We start from the raw sequence: 26,252 nt of genomic DNA on the forward strand, positions 1-26,252 counted from the left end.
CAATGCTGCCCCCGCCCGCCCCCCGCTGGGGGAATTTCAGCACGGCAGTATCGCCATTGAAACCATTTTTTTATTCACCAACAAAAAGGAACATTCAACACAGAATTAGGGTACGTGATGGAAGATTTGGAGACACTATTCATTTATTTTTGTTCATTATTTAACACACTGGTCGTGCTCTGCCGCTCCAAGTTAATTGTTCCAATGGCTGCCTGGCAGTAACAGCTGCAAGCACAAATAATTGAATTCCCCCTTAATGTAAACCTGTACATTTTAGTGATAGTATGTATAGATGACCAAGTATTGTTAAACAGCATACTAATACCTAACTGCTGATGAGGACCACACTGATCTAGCAGAAGGGGCTCTCCATCTTTTTGGAACTGGAACCCCTGCCCCATATAGGACTGCTAACTTACTCCAGCACGACTGCAGCAATAACACACAAAGACAAATCTGTAAGGTGGTCCTATTGCAGGCTTACACTCCGCATTAATCTAACACCCTGTTCGCAAGTCTACAGGTTATCAGCATGTTGTTCAGTGGTATGTATTCGCCATTAGTAGGTAAATAAAAGTTCAAACTTAGGATGTAGTATGTCTTTAAATGTAAAAAATTCTAAAGCACATTGCAAAAGTATCTTTTAATTTCATCATACACTACTTACCTTCATGCCTTTCTGAATCCCAGAAGACCTGAGGTGTGAAACACTTTTCCAATACATTTTCAGAAAACCACCTTATTCAACAGATAACACATGCAACTGCGTATAAAGTAAACAACAACTCACCGTGTTATATAATGAATATGCCGCCAACACATGAAATAAAGCCTGCTGCCTGTTATGAGAAAGACATGAAAAAGTTTAGTCATTTAAAATACATACGTCAGCCAGTTCACTTTAAAAACATCGCTTAAACTCATAAATGGAGTTAATATTTGAAAAACATTTGCACAGCTTTTTTCTCACATGTTAACAAGAGGCTAAAAGGAATAAATCAATAACAAGAAACACAGAGCTCTGTTCAATACAGCTTAGCCTGGAACACATCTACTACTTCTACTTTAGAGTACTTCAAAATGTACGATCTCCAATAAAACAAGCTATAGCGATTGTGCAACGTATTTAGAAATCATTTCATTTCCAAGGTCACATCTACAAATCTTGTTAGCCACTTGTTCGCAAAATGCTTTATAGAAGTAGTTTCATCAGTTCTCCTCTACAAATCTGAGGATAGAGATGACGATGACTACTGCAAATCTTCCTGGTGATAGGTGATGGCAGGGGTGGTGGTGGGTGATAGTGGTGACTAGAAGTATAGTACAGTAACTACAGTAGAGCATGGAGGTGGTGGCATCACGCTGTGGGGATGTTTCAGCTGGTTTGGCATGGGTCCACTAGTTAAAATGATCGGCCACATTAACTCTGAGAAGTATAGAGGTGTTCTCAATAACTCTGTGCTCCCTACATCGTGGCAACAACTATGTTTTTTATCAAGTGGATAATGTCAATGTCATGTTTGCAGAGTTACCCTGGACTGTGCTATAGAAAATATGGTAACACCAATGGACTGGCAAACTGAAGGGTCCAGATCTTAACCCCACTGAGAACCTCTGGGACGAATTGGAACAATGGGTGCATTCTAGGCCAACTTGTCTATCTTCAGTGTAATAGTTGGTCAATGTAATTAAAGCGAAATGGCAAAACATACAGTATCACCTGCTGCTGTCCAGGAACTTGTGGACAGGTTTCTAAGAAGTGTGTGTGTGTACACCATGTACAGTGATTACTGGAAGGTATAGACGCCCATAAGATCTCATTGATCTATATGCGGTCAGGCTACAATCACTTTTTGGCGACACAGTGTAGTAGAATTAAAAGTTTAATTAATCTTTATTTGGAACATTTAATTTATTATTTTCAATTATAACGGTGGAAGAAATTCTGCAAAAACAGTGCCCATCAATAAATTTTGTTCACCCAAAATAACTTTACTATAAGTCTTTATTACTTTATGGTACGCTAAAGTCTACTGCCTTAAATACATATATACCTTTTCTGGAATTATATAATGACAGAATGCAGTATCTATACTTACTTAACTCCGTATCTATCTCTAAACATGATATGGTCTCTAAAAGTTCGGTTAACGTCCAAATCAATCTGTCGGATGTCAGGTGACAGGCGCCTCGCTTTCTGTTTTAGAACCTAAGATAAGAAGCAGAATGCAATGTACAAGGGAAATCTTTACAGATCAGGCAACTGCTAAATAATCCACTTAAATATCACATATACAATAAATGTGCCTGGCTATAGCATGAGTAGAAAAGACTATGCATTTATCTGAACATATAAATATCACTATAGGAGTAGAGCAGAAAACCTTTTTTGTCTGCATTAAACATGTACATTGAATGTAATATTGGATAAAAAACATTAAAATGAAAGGCTGAAAGATACTGTTCTAATACGCAGTTCATATTTTTTGACAGTAAACAAAACATCTATTAAACGGTCTATGTATGTCAATTAAAAATTTCATATTTCTCTCTCCCAAGCCAAATACTGTCCGGGGTTCTTATCCTGCATGTAGTGCAAGCTGAATGCAACCCTCATTGCTTATTATACAGGAGTAGGAAACAGGGGCATAGACAGTTCTGTTGGGCTTCAGTAAAATGTAGGTGTGTGCTCAATGTGCGGAAGAGTGGTCAACGGAGGACATGTGGCCACACCATTGTGTCTAATCCGGTGGGCAGCAAGATACTGGTGTGATCGCACACCTGCACATGGAGAGAGGAGAGGCTGCTGCCTAAGCAGCATGTGATGGGCTCGGGCAAGAGGCTGCTGTAGCAGCGGCAGTTAGTCCTTGCTCTCGCTGTGTACCCATCTCTCTGCAACAGGTGAGGGGGTTAGCAGGCCCCTCCTGATGACAAAAATGGAAATTGGCCCATGCTCCAGTGCTTTCAGTATAATGTTCCGGCACCCATTTCCTAGAATATTTCATGATTCCATAATTCAAATATTTGGGCATCCCCCGCCCCCCCCCCCCCCCCCCCGGTACTAAACAGCGCATCCCCCCCCCCCCCGGTATTTGGTAGCGTGCAGGGATCCGGTAGCAGGGTGCATGCTGGGGAGGCAGCGGGGTCAGTTAGGTGAACGAATGGCAGTGTGCAGCGGGGTCCATTTGGAGAATGGAAAGTCAGCAGCGGGGTCCCTGCGGCGGATAGGAACTGGTAGCGCTACTAGTTCCCATCTGCCACAGGGGCCACGCTGCTGACTTCCCATTTGCCTAATGGACCCTGCCGCACACTGCCCCACTCACCTAACGGACCCTGCTGCCTCCCCAGCAGCATGGACCCCGCTAAAGGATCCCTGCATGCTACCAAATACCAGGGGGGGAGCGGGGGATGCCCAAATATTTTAATTATGGAATCATTAAATATTCTAGGAAATGGGTGCCGGAACATTACACTGAAAGCACTGGAGCAGGAGAGGAAGGGGGAGCGGGGGTACCCACTGCCTAGTACCAGGGGAGGGGGGGGGGCGCAGGCCAGGTAATGGGTGGTATATTACTGGTGAATTACCGTTTTTGTACCTTTCACAACGGGTTCAATGTGAAAGGTACAGAAACGATAATTAACCAGTAATATACCGTTTACAACATGCAGTGTGAAAGGGGTAAATCTATCATCCATCTATCTATAATGTCTAGTGTCTGTGTGACTCCAAAACACTGCCATTTTTTGAAAGCAAGTTAAACTACATCTAGCTTTCGAAGCATTTGCTTCAAGTGGGCTCACTAGTAATCCATTATTCAACAATGTATGTGTTAAGTCAGTGGTAGCCAACCCTAGCCCTCGAGAGCTACCAACAGTTCACATTTTCCAGACAACCTAGCTGCTGCACTCATTAATCACTGACACATTGTAAAAGATCCACAGATGGAGCTAATTAGCTCACTTGTGATTCTGTGAGGAGACCTGCAAAACATGCACTGTTGGTAGCTCTCGAGGGCTAGGGTTGGCTACCCCAGTGTTAAGTAGTCACCTACCATGTAAAGATCTTTCTTCTCATCTTTTAATTTTGGGACATCCAAGATTAGAGACCAGACTTGACCGCGCAGCTGAAGAGGAATGCCTTTGTAAATCCTTCTGTGCAGCTAAACAAAACAATATGATGCATCAATATTGATAACAAATCACAATATTTTGCAATATCCGATTTGCAACAGGTTTGCGATACCATTATCAAACATCTAGCACCAGGTATGTATGGATACTTAACATGAACATAACATAGCCTTAATGCATTGTGCAGCCCTTTGAGTTTTCCATCACTAGTCTAGTCCTTGCTTTTGCAGAAAATTTGCAAATTATATAGGTTCACAGTATACATGAGCCATACACTCCTCATCCAAGAACAGAGTACAGTACATCAACCTTTGACATTTTCACTCAGGATCTCCATAAACACCACATGCTGCAAAACTACACTAGTAGGATGAGTGACAAGTATGTGAAGAGGATATCCACAGAACATTTAGACAATTTGAGCCATGTACATACTACACTAGGGTACTTGTTTCCTAGCACGGCGCCACCGATTTAGATTGTAAGCATCGGGTCGGAAAAATCGCATCGCATGCCAACCAAATCGCATGCGACGCGATCAACCCGATTTTTACATTGGAATCAATGTGAAATGGTCCCCGAGACCAGATTTAGCATTGATTTTAATGTAAAATACCCCAAAACACCCCATTTTCATAGAAAACCCCCATGATGTTTCAAATGCCCCCCATTGTTAACGCCACCCCGGTACACGTCCTCCGACCTTTTCATACCCCTACTATCCACGTCGGCGTGGAGTTGAGAATAGAAAGTGTGGCGAGCGCAGCGAGCCACCGAGCCCCGCGAGGGGACGCGGATACCTTCACAGGTATCCGCGTCCCCTCGCGGGCTTCACAGGTATCCGCGTGCGCTCGCCACGCTTCGGGCTCGGAGGCTTGCTGCGCTCGCCACACTTTCTGTTCTCAACTCCACGCCAACGTGGATAGTAGGGGTATGAAAAGGTCGGAGGACGCGTACCGCCGCCCCTCGCGGCCTCGCCACGCTTCGGGTTGCCGTCAATAACGGGGTGGCTTTAAAATTGGGGGGGGGGGGGGGCATTAACCATACTTTTTACACATATTCAATGTGAAATGTGCCATATTGGCCCATTTCACATTGTCACCTATGTAAAATTGGGTTGATCGCATCACGGGCCATTATAATGGCCCGCGACCGACGTGATCAACCCGATTTTCACTTTAAAATTAATTTAACATTGTTCCCTATGGGAAAATCGCGTTGATCGCATCAGTCGCATCGCGGCCCCTTATTAGAGGCCGCGATGGACGCGATCAACGAGATTTTCACTTTTACCGGCAATTGAGCTTGTTAAAGTCCGAAAATCGGGTCCATCGCATGCCTTAAGTACCTTAACTTAAGGCATGCGATGAACCCCGACGGGCACCGTGCTAGGAAACAAGTACCCACTAGCAATTTGTGAACTCGCGAGACCTAGAGCAGCGTCAAAATGGATTCAAGGCAACCCTAGGCCAAATGTTTCTTATTGAGAAATTCTGAAAAGAATATTAAATTAAGCAAATTGTGTTCATATATCACATTTATGTGGTGAGGGACAGGATTTGCTTCTGTTTGTCCACATACAGTATATTATGATCGGCAACCACCAGCACTGGTTTTGCCTGTTTCATTGACCATAAAGGTACTTCTTTACTTTCACGGCGCCACTCTAGATAGGACAGATAGGATACTAGATAGGATACGATTTGTATGCGATTTGACATAAGATATCGCATAAGATATAGGATAGGACAGATAGGATACTAGATAGGATACGATTTGTATGCGATTTGACATAAGATATCGCATAAGATATAGGATAAGATTTACTATCCATTTCATTACCCCACTATCCACTAGGGCGTGGAGTGAGAATAGAATAGTGTGGCGAGCGCAGCGAGCCACCGAGCCCGAAGCGTGGCGAGCGCAGCGAGCCCCGCGAGGGGACACGGATGTTGTTTGAAAGCAAGTCCCCAATATCGCATGCCATTTGCATGCAATTCCATAAAATACATTCCGTGTCCCCTCGCGGGGCTCGCTGCGCTCGCCACGCTTCGGGCTCGGTGGCTCGCTGCGCTCGCCACACTATTCTATTCTCACTCCACGCCCTAGTGGATAGTGGGGTAATGAAATGGATAGTAAATCTTATCCTATATCTTATGCGATATCTTATGTCAAATCGCATACAAATCGTATCCTATCCTATCTGTCCTATCTGTCCTATCTGTCCTATCTGTCCTATCTAGTGGCGCCGTGAAAGTAAAGAAGTACCACCATAAATAATATGAATTGACTCACAGTCCACAACCCAAGGCACCCCTGCAAGTGCTTAGGCACACAGTTTGGGAATCCACTACTTTGTACTAAAACCAGTTTGGCACTGACAACTTTTTAACCCTTTGGGGTATATTTATTGTCAGGCGGAGGAGTAATATATTCCGCCAGTTTGCTGATTTACATCAGCTCGTCTGCTTGATATTCCAGCTATTCAGAATGCTTTCCTAGCAGAAAGCAAAGAATTAGGTAACCAGGTTACCTATAGGAGGCGCAGAGGTGTGAGTGGTTTTGTCAAGCTGCAGTACAGTGGTGGGGGGTGTCACCTCCCAAAAAGTGCAAGAAAAGAGACGAAGACTGCGCTAATATCCAAGATGTTATAAAGAATGAAATGGTTAAACCAGTAAAGTACCAATAAGTAGGTTTTATTCTTATAATATATAAAGAAAACAATAAAATCTCCACTATAATAAAAGTCTAAATTAGACTATTTAAATAGCCTTAGAAAAAAGGGGAGGGGGGGAGAAGGGAGGGGTGAGGTAAAACCGCTGTCTAAAAAAAAAAAAAATTCAGTCACAAATTCTGTATAGAGGGTCCAAGTGCTGGATGCTGGGAGTCAGTCACATTTATCCACCAACGCGTTTCACTCCACTGGGGAGCTTTTTCGAGGTGCCGTGAAACACGTTGGTGGAAAAATGTTAACACCGTGGACACAATTCCTGGGCTACTACCATCACCCAGAGGCACCCCCCAATTCTTATCTGGCGAGGACACTGAAGAGGCACTTGGACCCTCTATACAGAATTACCAGCGGGGCCTGTTTGCTTTTGTCTCATCCATAAAACAGTGAGGATAATCACGAAACTGACCACATATCTGCATTCCAAAATCCAAAATAACCAGCTGGTTCAACAAAATACTGTACCGTATGGACTTGTCTACAAAAAATGTTTTTCAGTCACATCAGTTTTACCTCAACCCTCCCTTCTCCCCCCCTCCCCTTTTGTATAAGGTTATTTAAATAGTCTAATTTAGACTTTTATTATAGTGGAGATTTTATTGTTTTCTTTATATATTATAAGAATAAAACCTACTTATTGGTACTTTAACTGTTTAACCATTTAATTCTTTATAATATCTTGGATATTAGCGCAGTCTTCTCCTTTTCTTTCCTAGCAGAAAGTATTCTGACGGATTGGCGGAATACCAAACAGGCATTCCGCCTAATAGCACTCTGCCCGCCGCCCAGCACTCTGACAGCAGTAGTCAGAGTGGGACCGGCTTGCAGTTAATATTAATGAGCCGGTCCCTGCTCCAGCACTGCTGGGGATAGCATCGTTGACAGCCACGTAAGTAATGAGCAGTACCCGCTCATTAATATTCACTGCAAGCTGGGTCCCCTCTAATTACTTATGCGGTTGTCAGGGCCGCTATCTGTTCCCGAGCAGCAGGGTTGCCACTAGCCTGATTTGTAGTCTGCCCCCTCGCTTACCATCCAGGTCACTTGGGGGGAGCAGGTCAGTGTCCCCACATCCACCACCACTGACTGCCAGTGTCCCTGCATCGCCTCTCCTCTGACCGCCCGTGTCCCTCCACGGCCGCGGAATACATATAAAGTAATCCGCGTCCGCTCGCCCCGCTTCGGGCTCGGTGGCTCGCTGCGCTTGCCACACTATCTAAAATCAACTCCACGCCGACGTGGATAGTGGGGGTATGAAAAAGTTGGAGGACGCGTACCGCCGCCCCTCGCGGGCTCGCTGCGCACGCCACGCTTCGGGTTGGCATTGATAGTGGGGGTGACGTTGACAATGGGGGTGCATTTAACATTGTAAGCACCCATCAGGGTTATTGTACAATTAAAAATCGCATTGCATGCCATTTGCTGGCCTGCAATGCTATGCGATATTTCATTGTACAAACACTCCTGTTAATTTAACAGGAATATCGCATCGCACACCACTAAGTTTTGGTATGCGATGGATGCCGTGCTAGGAAACCTGTACCAAAAAATCTTTAAAATGCAAAGAAAGTGTAAATACAGTACAAGCAAGAAGAGCTGGCTTCTGTATAAGGAGAGTGGCTGAAGCTAGGTGGCTTGATGAGGCACTGTGCTACAATGGTCTAGTGGAAACCCTATACGTGTTTACATGTGGTAAGGAACATCAATTAGAGCAGGGGTGGGGAACATTTTTCGTTGAAAAGGCCATTTATAATATGTAAATATCCTTCGGGCCATATGTATATTAGGCACTTACAAATCCCACTCACCCACCTGTCCCACACTCCGGCTACTTCTGATTAAGTCACCTCTAGCGAGAACTCCACCTTCCTTGAAGCCCGGGCAAGCTGTTGGGCTGGGGTGGGAGATTCAAACTGGCTACGGGGGCCGTTAACGGCCCGTGGGCCGGAGGTTCCCTACCCCTGAATTAGAGGGTCCACTGAGGAACACTAAATATTATCTGTTATGTGCTGAATAATGTGTGTGGCTATGAAAATACTTGTTAATAAATGAAGATAAAAAGAACACAAATTCCATAGTGCACATTTAACGGTTGAAAGTGACGGAAGGCGAGGTTTGCCTATTTCTATACTGTTCTGAATTAATGTGATGCATATGGGAGAAGTGGAGAGAACCGGGATTGGAAAAAGACTACAAGCTTTACAAGTTTTCATTGTCCGGCCAAAATAAGAGGTATTTTGGTTATAGAAAAAAAATATATGTTATAGCATTTTGTATCATATCCTGAAAAGTGAGTGCATGATTTAAAAAAGAAAGATAAGTCTGAAGTGTATGTTACTGTGCATTACCTTCTCTGTATTTTTGTACCTCTCCCAGCTCTTTAACATTTTTAGCCATTTTGAAATTCTCTCAATTTCTAGCAGCTTTTGCTGAAAACAAAAGAAAATATAAAAGATCATTGTTTTACAAAGCAGAGTTGTCAAAACATTCAGTTTTCAATGGAATACAAAATTTACAACCCAGTCCTAAAAAGTTATTTCATTGCAGTGAGCTCATCTTGTGTGTTTCTCAGTATTCTATGCAGACTACCATTAATGATCTGCACTTCCGTGCATTGTTAATGAGTCTCCCTCCCCATACCCTCTATCAGACCATATTGTGAGCGGCTGCACCCACTGAGGTGGACTCTGTGACATCACTGAACAATATCGTTAAACAACAGATTTCAGTGTATACGCACACTATCGTACAGTCGGGCTTACCACCAATAATATTAATGATATCAGCAGTAGAACACATCGCCTTGTGTGTATGAGGCTTAAGACAATTCCATATAACCAATCTTTGGACCTCCAACTTTGTCCAAGGAACTTGATTCTATACTCTATTCTGCGCTGCAGATCCTTTCTTCTGGTCATAAAGACCCTCTCAAGTCTGCCTGGGAAGCCAATGCAGGAGAGATCTTGGATGTGGACAACTGGGAGCAAATGCCCAGCTGCGTAACCTCTAGCTCCCTTTGTTCAAATTACTTTATGTAGTGTTCCCTCTAGGATTTTGTGCGGGCAGGGTGCAGAGGGGTGGACCGGGCCCGTCAACATCACAAAAGGGGCGTACCCTGGCCGCAATGTCAAAGGGGGCGGGCCCAGCCACCACAGTCTCCAAAGGGGGGCGGGCCCAGCCCCGCCAGAGTCGCTGTGCTGCCGGGGAAGCACCAGGCATCGACGTCTACGGTGGCACTGGGCTTCCCCGTGAGGTGTGTCGGGCAGACCCCAGGCTGTTTTAGCAGGGTGCTGCTGGAGGGGCAGGGCGCATTTTGCCAGCTTAAAAATCAGGCTAGCGGGAACACTATTTATGGATGGTACCATGTTCCCACTCGTTTTCATAAGAGGGACTATCCCACTACCTGTTGGAGGAACTGTATGTCAAAAGGCACATGTGGTGGCAATTTCTCAAGTGTCGCCCATTTTTGTTCAGACATCTGAAATTTGTTTTCATTTTTTGGGGCATTTCCATAAAGTTTTCTCCTAGATTTTATCTATTATAATCAACCGAAATTCCTGGGGCCATTTGTCACCAAAGTAAGTTTATCTGCAACATCTATTCAGCAGCTAAGTCACAGCAAAGTGGAAACAGCCTTTGGCTGCAGGCCGAAATTTCTTTTAAGCTTCATATACAACACCTAACTATATTTTTCTAAAATATTATATCCCCGGAATTCGTAATTTCAAATGCAGACACAATGTGCTAATTATGTGCACGCCGTAGCTCTTACCGTCTAGACCAGGCTTTCCCAACTACGGTCCTCAAAGCACACCAACAGTGCAGGTTTTGTAGATATCCAGGCTTGAGCACAGGTGACTTAATTAGTACCTGAGGGATTCTGATTAAACCATCTGTGCTGAAGCCTGGATATCACTAAAACCTGCACTGTTGGTGTGCCTTGAGGACCGTGGTTGGGAATGCCTGGTCTAGACCGAGGCCTCCTCTTTATCCTAGTAACCCCTTTTTGGATTGCCACTGGCTATGCTGGTTCATTACTCCTAAGAACATTGGTAGATCTCGTCCTAAATTTAGATGCCCTTTGTTTTCTGTGTATTGTCCAACATTTTACTGGTTATTGTTGATATCCACTTTTATACTTGGATGTTTTATCCTAGGTGTCTCTTTTTGTACTACATTTATATGTGTATTGTAAGACATAATTAAGTCTTATGGGGCCTACACAAGGGACAATTTCAGGGTGTTCTCTAAAAGATCTATCTAAAGCGCTTAGAAAATTCCCCTACATCGCTCCGTGTGTATGGGCTATAGCGATTTGCGGCCCCGCATGTCACTATTGCCTAGCAATTAATATCCAGCATGCTGGATAAATCTAGTTATATCGCCAGTCAGGGCCAGTTTTCCCACCTGAGAACACTGGCCCTGACAGATCCCTAAGCACACATCACTGACACAGTGATGTGTGCTGTGCAATCTTCCTGAGCACTCTAGCGTTGCTCAGCAAATCTCCCTATGTGTAGGCCCCTTTAGAGAACAAAAATAAAGACTGGATCAGCAGCAGCACAAACCGTCCAGGTGAGTTACCTAGTTAGATGTACTTGACATAATGCACTCAAAACAGAACTTTCAGATTGGATGACTACTGTAATATTGATAAATGTGTGTCAATGATTCATGAGCAGAAAATATACCAGGGCTTTATGAAAACCAAAAAATGGTGTCTGTACAAAAATTTTACTGGGAGCAGTATATATTAATATGCCTCCTCCCAAATACAGTCAACACAACTGTAATTGTGTTGTCCTGCAAATCAAAGGCAGTATGAATTACAACTTTTCTTTCACAGCTTTAAAGTATAATCAAATCTATTTATCCAAAGGAGAGCTTCAAGGGAAATCGAATTCGATATTGTGCCAAATGCAAATCGCACAAGTGTATGGGCAGCATAACACTGCACATTATACTTTGCATGTATTCCCCCTGCTCTGGCTTGTGAAAGCAAAGTTTGAGATGTGATAAAAATGTCTGGCTAGGAAACACAGGGGTATGGAATAATATTCCTTTGTTTAATTCAATGGAAAATAGTTTTGCAGTTTGAATGTGGAAGCGCTCACAAATATCTATTGGAGAATGTTTTAAATAGTGGCACAAGCTGCTACTCAGGAACCAGTAACTGTAATGTAAACCTATTAATTAAATTCTGTTATAATGACTACATTCATGTGCTTTTATGTGGAACACATATGAAAAATGTTTATTACACATCCAGGAGCACATCTCATGTAACATGTTATCTCATCAAAAGCGCAAAAATGCTTCAAACACCCATTGATAGGTTGACATAGGTATCAGGATTTCATCCCTGAATGGAAAGCATCATAAAGAGCTGTGTGTGTAAGCCCTTGAATGAATCAAATATTCTGGAGTAGAAAACAGATTATAAAGGGACAATTACATACTATAATCAGCTTTTCATAAAATATACAAAAATGTACAGGTATTACTATGGTCTGTCCTTTAGAGGATCACTACACATCCAAAAATAGGAAAAGATTTCAGAATCTTAACTCATTACTATGACTGTGGAAAACAGTGGTTTCTTTTTTTTGACTAAAATGGCTGAAAAACTAATAAGCTGCTTTCAGCTGCTTCAACAACAAATCATTATGCAATCCATCAATTGTTTAGGTAGCATATGCCAATGTATCGTAACTTATATATACTGTATGTGACTTATTTACAGACATATTATAATACATGTACAGTAAATGTTTAACCAGTTCTTGCAATGGACCTCATTTATCTACCGTAGCATGTGATAATTTCAGGGCTAAATAGATTAAAATAACAGCATCATAGCGTGGTATGAAAAGTTAACACCGTGCCATGTCATTTTTACAGTGAGCCCTAACCCTACCATTCACATGTGCTGTTGACATTCACAATGTTGACACACTGATAAGGTCGGCATTGTGAATGTCAAATCCTACTTATTTTTAAAGTGAACTACATACTATCATACATAGCTGTAACATATCGTAATAGGAAAATATGGTCCACAGTATATACATGAACACTTGCACAAGTAGTAATTGTCAAAGCAGCTTCCTACTAAACTACAGTGTCCTTGTGCATCTAGCCTCAATACACCATGTAGTGTGAGATGCCTGGTGTGGAGTGAGCCGCCAGGTCCTGAGCAGCTCAGCTTGGGACCTGGCTGGGTACCAGCATCAGCAAATACACACTTGCCAATGACGGCCTAGGGTAGGGGGAAGACAGGGAGCCAGGCTGCATAAAATTGTGCAGTGCGTACGCATTGAACGACTAATGATGCATGCTCCTGCAGGTCCCTGACAGCCCCCACCGTTGTGTGTACATGTACAGATGACAAATCACCTCTTCAACAAATGCCATGTTGCAGAATGTAGCATGGCCCCCAATCATCCCCACCGGCAATTGCATACACACTTGCCAATGCCAGCACCCTGTCGGGTCCTTATGGCTGCAGATATTGGCAAAGGCCACAATCAAATAGTGCAGGGGTGGCCAAACCGGTCCTCAAGATCTACCAACGGTGCATGTTTTCCAGGCAACCTGTGGATCTCTAGTAGGAATGAATAAAGCATGTTTTAAAAAAAGTGACAGTTAGTAATGACTACAGCTGTGCACCAGCTAGGTAACCTGGGAAATGTGGACCGTTGGTAGATCTCCAGGACCGGTTTGGCCACCCCTGAAATAGTGTATGGGGTTTAAGATGCAGAAGGAGACTGTACTGATGTATGACACTTGCATATCTGTGTGCGACTGAGTCCCTAAACCTGTATAAACTCAGTCACACACAATATACAAGTGTCATGAGACATTTTGTGGGCAAAAAAACACAACAGTTCGCAGAGCTGCATTGGACTTGGTGGCTCACTCACATCAGGCATCTCGCGCTGCATGAGGACTCTTTACACAGGATAAAGGATACTAGTAGGATCAAGACAAAAAAAAATGGGAAGTGGGCAAATAATGTAGTTTTAAAATATGTGTTTTTTGTATATATTTAAAAAAAAAAAATCAGTTAACAGCTAATTGAAAATTATGTAAATATGGACACCCATATAAAGAATACCTACAGATGTATAGTTTAGAAAGCAGAGACAAAACAAGTAGGTTATCCATACAGACATCCATATATTTCAGATAGCTTAAAAAAGTTCAAAGCACAAGAACGACCAGACTAAAATCAGTGTAATTTAAAAACATACCCTCTCTATAGCTCCGTCATGAAATGGTAGCTCTTCATCACTGAAAGAGAGAAACAGTTACAACACTGGTATTAAAAGCATTGCAATACATATTCTCATCCTGTTAGAGGCAGTATAAGCACAGGATACACCAACATTAGAATTACAGTATGGCAGTTCTTATTACTATGCAAACAACACTTTTGAGATCTGTGAAATACACATGCCTGTAATAGTAAAAAAAAAGTATACATACATAAGATTAGAAAAAAATTAAAAAGGCTTCTGGATAGTAAATGTTTATAGTGAGCAAGTAACAGTAAATTATTTAAACATCTATTGTACTTTCCCCAAATACTTTATCTACAAATGTGTCCTCATACATCTTTGCTACAGTCGCACCAAATTGCCCTGGGTCAACAATGTCTAGGTAGACAGTCACTACGTCAACCACTAATGGTCAATAAAGACTAGGTCGGCACCTAAGAATGGTCAACATACCCTAGGTCTACACTGACAGAAGGTCAACCCAAGCTTAAGGTCGGCACTGACACGGTCGACATGAATAAGGTCAACATGAGTTTTTCACTTTTTTTGGTATTCCTCATCTTTGCGCCCACCGCTAACTCAATGGAACTTACGTAGCACCATCATTCGCTCGTCACGCTCTGGGCTCGGTTGTTCGATTCGTTCGCCACAACTTTGCCAAAGTTAACGGATGGTGGCATGGACACAGGAGAGTGGCGTGGACCCAGTTAAGTAGCAGCTAACGTAACTGGCATAGCGGCTAACGTAACTGGCGTAAGCAGTGGCCACAAAGATGAGGAAGTACCTTTTTTTATACTTTACTATCCAAGGTGGCACAGAGTGAGACTATTATAGTTAGAAGTCTGGTGAGCGCAGTGAGTCATGCAAGGGGACGCGGCACACTTATACGGTGTCCATGTCGACATTGGTCAACAAACACCAAAAGCAGTGAAAAACCCATGTCGACCTAGGGTATGTAAGCCATTCTAAGGTGTCGACCCAGTCACTGTCGACAATCATTGGGCAACCCAGTGACTCTCGACCTAGACATTGTCTATCATCTATACAGTAAACGGCACACAAGGTACCATGAGATTCTTCTAAAAGGTGCCTTTTTACCAACCTTTTGCAACACAATAAGGCAATTTGATATTCAACATTTGTATATCTGTGTGAATATTATATATATATATATATATATATATATATATATATATATATATATATATATATACACATACATACATACATACATACATACATACATACAGTGGGAGCCACTGCCATCAATTTCCATAATAGGATTAAGTGAGTAATTGGATTACTCTGCTAATCCCCTACTCTATTGTTCTATGTATTGTATTGCAGCTGAGAACAATAGGATAGCCATGGCTAGCCATCCTGAGCCATGGCCTAAGCAAGATAGATGAGATGTGCTCCCACTGTATATATGTTACAGCAAAGTGCATAGCAGAGATTTTAGTGTTCCCGCTAGGCTATTTTATATTGCCCGATTTTTAAAGGGCAAAATTCGCCCTGCCCCTCTAGCAGCGCCCCGCTAAAACAGCCTCACTGGGAAGCCCAGCGTTGCTGTAGACGGCAATGCCCGGCGCTTCCCAGGCAACACAGCAACTTCGAAGGGGCCGGGCCCACCCCCTCTGGTGATTACCTCAGCACTGTAAGGCAGTAATGCTAACCATTACACCATCCGTACTGAAGATAGAATAAATAGCATAATAAAAACACACATAAAATAAATAAAAAACAAAGTACAGCACCACACTACATAAAAATATGTAAATATATATTGCACATGACTGGCATGACGTAAGCAGTAAGATGTATGCAGGAATCTACCAGGAACCATAGTAGTTATATAGTCTAACCGTAGCAGGAAGAAAAGACCTGCAGTATCTCTCCGTAAGACATTAAGGGTAAAGCAGTCTATCACTAAAAGGAACAACAGCAACTTACATTCCCAAGACAATGTATGACAAGTACATGGTACATAAACATTGCTGTATTGATGGACAGGACACTGAAATAAGCATCAGGTTGAACGTACCCACAGATAGAGCATACTTGCCTACTTTTGGAAAATAGTTTCAGGGAGATTATAGTTGGTAATATAATTTTGCAAAGCGCCCCATTGAGGGGGCGTGTCATGCTCCACACAAAGGGCGTGTCTAGTTCAGTATATGGAGAGATTGTGAAAAGAGATTGTGAACGTGGCACCAAGAAGCGTGGGTGTGTACTGCTATATCTGAGAGGAATCTTTAAAAATTACTTATATCAAAAAGTAGATGAGCCCCAAAGCAGTTAGTAAGAGCTACTATACTTGCTAAAGTGCTAGGAAATGGTGCTGATGATTACATGTAAATGTATAGATCTCTCATTCCCTTTTTTCCACAAAAACGTAACAGAGTAATGTGGGCTAGGTGAAATGAGGGAGATTGCTAGACTAATGAGGGAGATTGCTGTTATTTTAGGGAAGAAAGGGAGAGGGTTTTGGGGTGATCGCACAAGACTAGGATATGGAGAGGACCCCTGTGTAACAATAAATGGATGGGTATTGTAGGGGTGTGCTACCTCAGGACAACATTAATGGACATATTAGAAAAGAGAAGAATGTCCTTTTGTTAGGTGCACCTCATAGACAAAGAATCTAAAATTTAACTTTTATTATATCATTTATAAAAGGCTGCGAGTATTTAAAACCATATAACAGACAAGGGTGGGTAAACACACATAAAAATGGGGTGGCAGGCAGGTGTTTGCTGACAATAGTATTTAATAATTCTGTAAGGATAGCAGTGTGCAGGGCTGATATAGTAAATAGACCAGATCACTGTCTGATGCCAAAACAAATAATGCTCTGCTCAAGGAGTCTGGATTAATGCCCTTATTGCACAGGACTCGTTCTACCTAGTATGTGATACGATATGCTTAAACGGTGTAAACTCCCGCAATTGCCGTGTTTATGCTAATCACAGGCAATGCTGCAGCTATAACATTCCTGATTCCTCCGATGTGTCTACTTCGTAACAATATCAGAGAGATCTCAACATCGGTGAGTCAGTGTACGGTCAACGGGTAGTACGAGTGGGGGTATCTCTGGGGTTGATTAATCGCCCAATATAAATTGTAGGGGCATATAGACCTCCAAGAGATTGGCTCCCTGTATAATGAAATAGAGATCCAATTGGGGGTATCTCTATTCTAAGTACACCAGAAGGTAGAAGCCCTAATAAGGGCTATAGAATCTGCGCACTGCTAAACATCAATCAAAATACATTGTATGAAAAATAATAAATCAGCAAAGCAAGTCTGCCTGCGCACCGCTAGCCGGCACGCGCTTCGCAGTAAAGCTTCCTCAGGGCCAACCTGCCTGGAAGATTGTGAGGGTTTAAATACCAGATGTCTAATAGTGGGGCCAATCACAGCATTCCCTCGTTTGGCACCAAAAAGCGCTGTTTAAACATGAGGGCCAATCAACATCCCGTATTGGACACACCTATGGTGTATCTGTGCGTGTCTCCTAGTGTCATCGCAGGGAGAGCCTATGAGGATCAAGTATTTGCGGGTGTGTGGCCGCGTCATGAAGCGGTCGCGTCTCCGGCGTATCTGTACTGCAGTTGTATCACTGCGTTGCTATGGTAGCCGGCCGGGTATGAGGATCAGGCATTGGCGGATGTGTGGACACGTCATGACGTTCGCGCGTCTCCGGCGTTTCTGCACTGAGGTTGTGCATCGTGCGTTGCTATGGTAGCACGCCGCCCGGGTGTCTGATCACGCCAGACCAATCATGGCGTGGCGTGGGCGTGATGCAGTCGTGCTGTATCCCTCTGAGCAAACAGTAGAGGATTGGGGCGTGTCTCTTCGGACCTGTCAAAATATCGCCCGGATGGCTGAGTATGTGACACTTGCATGTAGTATTGCCACATCAATAAAATTGTCATATGGTTTCTATTGTGTATGTGATCACCTGTAAATGTGTCACATCCGCTGTTAGAATCTAGATGAACTGTTGGGCAATGTGAAACATTTACAGGTGATCACATACACAGTAGAAACCATATGACAATTTTATTGATGTGGCAATACTACACGCAAGTGTCACATACTCAGCCATCCGGGCGATATTTTGACAGGTCCGAAGAGACACGCCCCAATCCTCTACTATTGGCTCAGGAGGGATACAGCACGACTGCATCACGCCCACGCCACGCCATGATTGGTCTGGCGTGATCAGACACCCGGGCGGCGTGCTACCATAGCAACTCACGATGCACAACCTCAGTGCAGAAAGGGCGGAGACACGCGAGCGTCATGACGTGTCCACACATCCCCCAATGCCCCAATGCCTGATCCTCATACCCGGCCGGCTACCATAGCAACGCAGTGATACAACTGCAGTATAGATACGCCGGAGACGCGACAGCGTCATGACGCGGCCACACATCAATACTTGATCCTCATAGGCTCTCCCTGCGATGACACTAGGAGACACGCACAGATACACCATAGGTGTGTCCAATACGGGATGTTGATTGGCCCTCATGTTTAAACAGCGCTTTTTGGCGCCAAACGAGGGAATGCTGTGATTGGCCCCACTATTAGACATCTGGTATTTAAACCCTCACAATCTTCCAGGCAGGTTGGCCCTGAGGAAGCTTAACTGCGAAGCGCGTGCCAGCTAGCGGTGCGCAGGCAGACTTGCTTTGCTGATTTATTATTTTTCATACAATGTATTTTGATTGATGTTTAGCAGTGCGCAGATTCTATAGCCCTTATTAGGGCTTCTACCTTCTGGTGTACTTAGAATAGAGATACCCCCGATTGGATCTCTATTTTATTATACAGGGAGCCAATCTCTTGGAGGTCTATATGCCCCTACAATTTATATTGGGCGATTAATCAACCCCAGAGATACCCCCACTCGTACTACTCGTTGACCGTACACTGACTCACCGATGTTGAGATCTCTCTGATATTGTTACGGAGTAGACACATCGGAGGAATCAGGAATGTTATAGCTGCAGCATTGCCTGTGATTAGCAGAAACACGGCAATTGCGGGAGTTTTCACCGTTTAAGCATATCGTATCACATACTAGGTAGAACGAGTCCTGTGCAATAAGGGCATTAATCCAGACTCCTTGAGCAGAGCATTATTTGTTTTGGCATCAGACAGTGATCTGGTCTATTTACTATATCAGCCCTGCACACTGCTATACTTACAGAATTATTAAATACTGTTGTCAGCAAACACCTGCCTGCCACCCCATTTTTATGTGTGTTTACCCACCCTTGTCTGTTATATGGTTTTAAATACTCGCAGCCTTTTATAAATGATATAATAAAAGTTAAATTTTAGATTCTTTGTCTATGAGGTGCACCTAACAAAAGGACATTCTTCTCTTTTCTTATATGTTATTTAAGGGAGTCTCCTGCAGAATGCAGGACGGTAGGTAACTATGAGATAGAGACAGAACTTACTTTCTAAAGGCCCCCACATACACTAGCCGATTTTGGTCAGATTTCAGCCAGATCAGTCGGATCTGGCCGAAATCGGACCAAAATCGGCTAGTTTTGATGTCCCCTCAGATCCGATGCGCGGTCCCGTGCGCATCGGATCTGCGTCGGGTGGTCGGACCTTCTGCACGTCAGACCACCCGACTTGGGACCTAGTGGGGCGGCGCGGCGGTAGAGGGAGCAGGGGGGGCTGGGGACGCTGCGGGGGACACAGGCGGCATAGAGCCGGGCAGGGGGAGCCTGCGGGAGCTGTCAGTACGGAATAAAAAAAAAAAGCCAATACAATGAATGGGCGGCCTGTGATTGGCTGAGCGCTCTCTCAGCCAGTCAGCAATTGGCTGAGAGAGCGCTCAGCCAATCACAGGCTGCCCATTCATTGTATAGGCTTTTTTTTTTATTCCGTACTGACAGCTTCAGCTCTATGCTGCTTGTGTCCCCCGCAGCGTCCCCAGCCCCCCCTGCACCCACCAGCAGCCCTGCGCTGTAGGCCCCCTCCCCCCCCCCCCCTGCTCCCCGGGTTTTTTACATGTGATAAATCGAGACGATTTATCACATGTAAAAAATGGCACATCAAGTGCCAATCTAATCAAGCTCCCCCGGGGAGCAGCCGGGGAAGCTCAGGGGGAAGTCGGGGGCGACTTGTCCTAAGGACAAGTCGCCCTAGTGTATGGGGGCCTTAAGAGGGACTTCTAACAGACCAGTGTGACACAGATGGGGTAAATGCATTAACATATTACTATCTTAGTCAATATTGCCTATTTATCAGCTTGAACCAGTATGGTAATTCTCAGAATACCACTTATACGAATAAGGTGTTTACCCAAGCAGGACTGCAGCTTATTGGATGTTCACATGTTAAGATTATGTGGGGTACTCAATCCCACATTCTGACTGTCGGGTCGTCCCAATCGTCGGAATCCGGGGGATTTTTGTTCCTTCCAACAGAAACCAGACAGTCGGTTCATTGATTAGGAATGTCCGCAAACTGGCGAAAACTGCAGCGGATGGTCAAAAAACAGCTGTGAATTCGACAATCCACGGCTTTTTCAGACTTATTTTAAAGTTGGATCTGTTTTGTCGGAATCTGCCTTCGGTAACAGCAGCATTGATTAGCTGACAGCCGCCATTTCCCCCGACAGAAATAGCGGTTTTAACCAGTACAGTATAAAAGACAAGAAAAGTTTAAGGTTCTCAGTGTTTTTCTGGATCATTTATGGTCTGTGAAAAGTAAAAGCCAACACCGCTACCAAGGGCGTAACTACCATAGGTGCAGCTGCTATGGGGCCCAGAGCTGAGAGGGGCCCACTTTGCCTGTCAAAGTATCATGTGCTATATACATTTTTTTAACATTAATTGATGAATAGGGGCCCATACAAACTTTTGCTATGGGGCCCACTTGTATTTAGTTACGCCACTGACTGCTACTATACTGCACATACTATTTATTTTACATTCAACTATATAAATAACCAAGAAAGAATTTGATCAGAGTAAAAATGACCATATACCACTAACCATTATAGTATGTGTATTATAATGTGAAGAGCATTTATAGAGGCTAGTCAAATATAAAGACCAGATTATAAAAAAAACTTTTAGTTGTATACATCTGAATATTATAAAATTTTAAGTGGCATTGTTAGTGATTTAATCTTGTAATGTTAAAATGCAATGACCCTTTCTGGAACCTGTGGCATTTATCATTGCAACTCATGACTATATTGCTGGTGTGACTGTACATTAGTAATCTGAGTTTGGAATGTGAAGCAGAAATTCCATAGGGAGGGGAAACCAAATTATATTAGATTCTGCATACAAATCTGCATTAGAAGCCTGTGGTCTAGCAGCTGTTCATGAACAACAATTCATATAATAAAGAAATATTTGCCTACCCTCCTGCATTCTACAGGAGACTCCCTGAAATAGCAGCAATCCTCCTCTTTCCCTGATTAGTCTAGCAATCTCCCTCATTTCACCTAGCCCACATTACTGTAATGTATAGAACCACGTGTAAAACACAATGGGGGGAATTTAATAGGATGAGAGATTCAGAAAGTAAGATATTTGGTAAGAAATCTCCAGTTTTTTTAAAGTGGCAATCATTTACACTTCAAAACCAGTTTGATCTGGGAGTGTAAATTATTGCCGCTTTTAGAAAAAAAAATTGAGATTTCTTACCGAATCTCTCACTTTCTGTATCTCTCATCATATTACAATTCACCCAATAGATGAATAATCCTGTACATGTATCAGTGACTTTATCTTTAGCAAGTAGAATAGCTTTAACAAATTGCTAACTGCTTTGGGGATCATCTACATTTGGATAAAAGTAATTTTAAAAGATTCTTCTAAGATGTAGCAGTACACCCCTCATGCTTCTAGGTGCTATAGTCACAATCTCTTTTCACAATCTCTCCATATATGGAACTAGACACACCCTTTGGGTGGAGCGTGACCCTCAATGGGGCGCTGTGCAAAATTCTACTACCAACTATAATCTTCCTGAAACTAGTTTTCAAAAGTAGGCAAGTATGAATAAAGCACATCACCAATACAATCACAAATTATAGTCACTTTCTGTGTTTCAAAACTGGTGCACAGGTGAACTCCAAACTTTATCTGTATTCAAGATCTCTATTTCAAGCACAGCAGGATGAGCAATGTTATAGTTAATAGTACTGTAATTCATCACGAATGTCCATTCATTTCAGGACTACAGACCAGAGAAAATAGCAGAGAGCCTCCATCAATACAATATTTGGGCATTAAAGATGGGAAAATGGCCAAAAGCACACAGACCAAACTAGATTCCTATAAGTGTGTGAGCGAAGAAGCATTTACAAGGTTTGTTGCTTTAAAATCATTACCTGTACCCAATAGGATCGTTTTCAGTTACAACAAGGGTTTTAAATACCTAATTTCAAAGCCGCAGCTTAAAAAGTAGCAAGATATTTAATATGCAAATCTAGTGAAATCTATTGCAGATAAACATTTTTTATGACACAAAACCCTCTTAGATTTACTTCATCCAGCATTTATCAAGGGTACTTATTTTTTTGGAACATACAGTAGACTAGCGAGCATAAAAAACACTGACAGGCTGACTCTGCAGATGTAACTCAGTCGAGTAAATTACAGTGAAACCACTAAATAAAACATTAAATGACATTTACTGTCGGGTGTCAAGAGCGATGGGCAAGAAAAAAAAAAGGATTATCCTACAAAAATCATGGAGGTCATGTAATAATTTGGTAGGAAGACTCTAGAAACAACCTTTTAAAATATAATCAATTTAAGAAACCACTTTAGCATGTAAAGTGGGTTAACAATCCTCACATCATCTGAATACCTTGCATCATGTAGTTAAAAGCAAAGAAACCATACTTGGGAGTCATTATAAGAATGATAGATTTGTAATTTCAGCATAGAAACAATATACAAAAATATTTGAAATTAACAATAAATGTACTGCCAAATCACCACACAGAAACTGCTATGAAGTCTCCAATAAATTCTAAAAATGGTTGCAGAGGATGAAATGCACAAAAAAAGACATTTTCTTCACATGTGTGGACACTGATGTACAAGTATATTAAGTAAAGGGGGTATCCAATTACAAGCAATCACTTATTGCGGGTAATTGCTTTGCCAGCAATTGGCACGTTGCCACAAGTGGCAGCTTATCAGAGATTTTGTTTCACCTGCCTCAAACAAGCAAAATCACAAATAAGCAATGGCTTTTCTGAGTGGTGGTGGCGAAAACACAGGTTTCACTGAACATGTTTTTGCACTAAATATTATTTATTGATTGAATTGGATACCTTGTGAAAACATTATATATAGGTAAAACATTGGAAAAAATAAAAAAAAAACTCCAGTTTTACGCTACCAATGTTTAATTGGATACCTCCCTATAAGTAGCACGGTTTATAATAACTATGCCAGTGATGCATGTGCAGCTATAAATAGAACAAGGAAGGATCATTACTATGATTACTGGTTATTTACCTTACAAAATATTTGTGTGCATGTGGCAATACATTTAACAAATTTTTTTAATTAACAACCATACCTAAGAGTTGTTAATGAAAAAGAAAAAACGAGGGGATTAGAAGACTTTGACTAGCTGTTAATTATCTTTTTTTAAGTAACAATATTAAACGCCTCCTGACTGTTAATTTACAACAAATATAGGAGGCAACTATGACCGTTCTTACCAAAAATAACTAAATGTTTCAAGGCTCCAGATAATAAACTAGATTGGCAATTCTAAGGAAGACTGCATGGAGTGCATAAATATCAAGAACTAAAAGGAGCCCATGGAAAAGGAAATTCGGATATAACATAGGAGACAGGATGCACAAGAGAAACAATGAGACTGCATTGATGAGAAACATGTACAGGGTTTAAAAAAGGGGAAGCAAAGTAGAATGTACTAAAGACCAGACTGAGTGGGTCATTCTCGTTGGCTCACTAAGCATCGGTAGTTTGTTGCTTAGCGAGCCTTCTAAATCCGCCTGCCGGGCACGCAAAATCCTGCCGCCCAACAAATATCCCCACCACACTGCAAATGGATGTTTTTGCATAAACATCTATTTGCAGGAAAGGCGGGCAGGCCTGAACTCCTTTGAAGGTCGCCGACCATCGAAAGATTTCTACAGTGCTCGCAAGTCTGTCTGGAGTCTGGACTGACTTAGGGCAGTATTCAATGTAAAATATCGCCGTGTGCAGCGAATCCTGTTTAGGATTCGCTGCACACTCGCTGTGTTCCAGAGGGCTGGCTGCCACTCGCTCTCCATGTATTCAATGTCGGAGGGGAGAGTTGCCCCTCGCGGCGAATCTTAACCCCTGCAGCGGACGAGCGTCCGTGGCAGGGAGCCGTGGGACGGTGGCAGGCAGGGAGATTGAAGTCTCCCTGCCTGCCCCAGAACTTTTGTGGAGGGGAGGAGGGCTCCCCGGGACCCAGGCAGCACAAGCTGCCCCGACCCCCCCAGAGCCAGCAGGGGACCGGGTATAGTCACTGCTCCCGATCATGCATATGTAATGATCGGGTGCAGTGTATATATGAATATCTAATGAGCGGCTCGGCTCCCGGCTGGCTGCTCTGTGCAAAAAAAAAAAATTTTTTAATTAAATATATATTCATGTGCTATAAGCACATGAATAAAAAGGTACTTCTGGACTTTCACGGCGCCAGCATGGCGCCGCGCGTCAAGAGTCCCCTTGCGGGGCACGCTTCGCTCGCCCACGCTGCGGGCTCGGTGGCTCGCTACACTCGCCACGCTAATTAAAATCAACTCCATGCCAACATGGATAGTGGAGGTATGAACTATCCATGTTGGCATGGCGTTAACTCCGTTTATTTAACTTAATTAGTGGCGAGCGTAACCCGGAAGTACGCGCGGCGCCATGCTGGCGCCGTGAAAGTAAAGAAGTACCAATAAAAATAGCATGCCCCTTCTCAGAATAAAATTCCTGATTTTTTTACACCAAAATTAAAACAAAAAAACTTTTTTTTAAAAAGTTCACATTCTACTTCTCCATGAAAAGATGGAGAATTGCTACACGGAGAGACACGGCGAAAATCACTTAGAAAGACGGCGAGAAGTGCACGTTGAATAGGGTTGTTCGCTTTTTGAGACCAAAATTCTCCGTCCAACGCGAGAAAAGCACAAACTCGCCATAAAACGCGGCAAATATTTCTCATTGAATACTGCTCTTAGATTTGTGGCATCCTGGTCTGAGAACAGGTGCCTGCCTGCGTTCGCATAGGGATGCCCAGCATTTTCCTGAGCGCACCAAGCGTTTTGGTGGGTATGTCCCCCAAAAATGCTGCATGTATGCACTATTTAGAACTTTGATCAAATAAATCAAAACTTGTTCGAGGAGAAAAGAACATTTTAGCCAATCATGTTAATAGTAAAGGATGTAGGTAATGGCAAAGCAGCTGGGACTATAGTTGCAAATATCAGCTAGTTTTAAGTCCATGAGGTGTGCGGTATAGCGAACCGACAGTAGGTCAAAGGCAAAAAAGTCAACATGCACAAGGTCGACACTGACAAAAGTTTGACAGAAGCAAAACACGCAAAAAAAACGACGCATAAAATGATCAACAGTTTGTTTTATTTTTTTAAGTGAGTCAATGTCAACACCTGAGCCCATGATTTGGTCCAAGTTGACCATTCCTAAACAGAGTCCATGTAGACAGTAAAAAAAAAAAAAAAAAAAAAATCCCCAAAAACTCAGGTCCACCTTTTCATGCGTCAATTTTTTTCCATTTCGACATTTTGCTTGTGAATACCTTTTGTCAATGTCAACCTTCTGTATAGCAACCTTTTGGTGTCGACCTATAGACTATATGTCATCTGGATATCGTCCATGGAACTGTACAAAAATGTCCAAGAGTAAATGGCAAGAGACATAGTGTCCCCAAATTTAAAAGAAGTATTGACAGAATAATAGAAAAAGGGCCAAGAAAAACCTCTAAAGAGGTACAAGCTTAAATCAGAGGTCAATGCATGTCAGTGTTTGATCCAACTGAGTGACAGTGGAAGAAGTCCCTTTAGGACTCTAGCTAAAAAAAGTCCAACTGGAATT

At 42.8% G+C, this 26,252-nt stretch overlaps 1 protein-coding gene across 4 annotated transcripts in view; it reads right to left on the bottom strand.

Moving 5' to 3' along the window:
- Nucleotides 1-26,252, bottom strand: part of USP6NL (USP6 N-terminal like) — a 225,014-nt gene that overhangs the window by 63,954 nt on the left and 134,808 nt on the right. For 3 of the 4 annotated variants that reach the window (XM_083183410.1, XM_083183412.1, XM_083183409.1), the window contains 5 exons: nt 14,116-14,155; nt 9,211-9,291; nt 4,053-4,160; nt 2,100-2,209; nt 791-839 (listed from right to left, as the gene is read on the bottom strand). In XM_083183410.1, the coding sequence (XP_083039536.1) occupies nt 791-839; nt 2,100-2,209; nt 4,053-4,160; nt 9,211-9,291; nt 14,116-14,155 (388 nt within the window). Of the gene's footprint in view, nt 1-790; nt 840-2,099; nt 2,210-4,052; nt 4,161-9,210; nt 9,292-13,785; nt 13,836-14,115; nt 14,156-26,252 lie in introns of those variants that run through there. The other variant, XM_083183411.1, reaches the window with a different exon arrangement.

The sequence above is a fragment of the Crinia signifera genome, chromosome 4, assembly GCF_055691185.1.
Source record: "Crinia signifera chromosome 4, ASM5569118v1, whole genome shotgun sequence".
Lineage (NCBI taxonomy): Eukaryota > Metazoa > Chordata > Amphibia > Anura > Myobatrachidae > Crinia > Crinia signifera.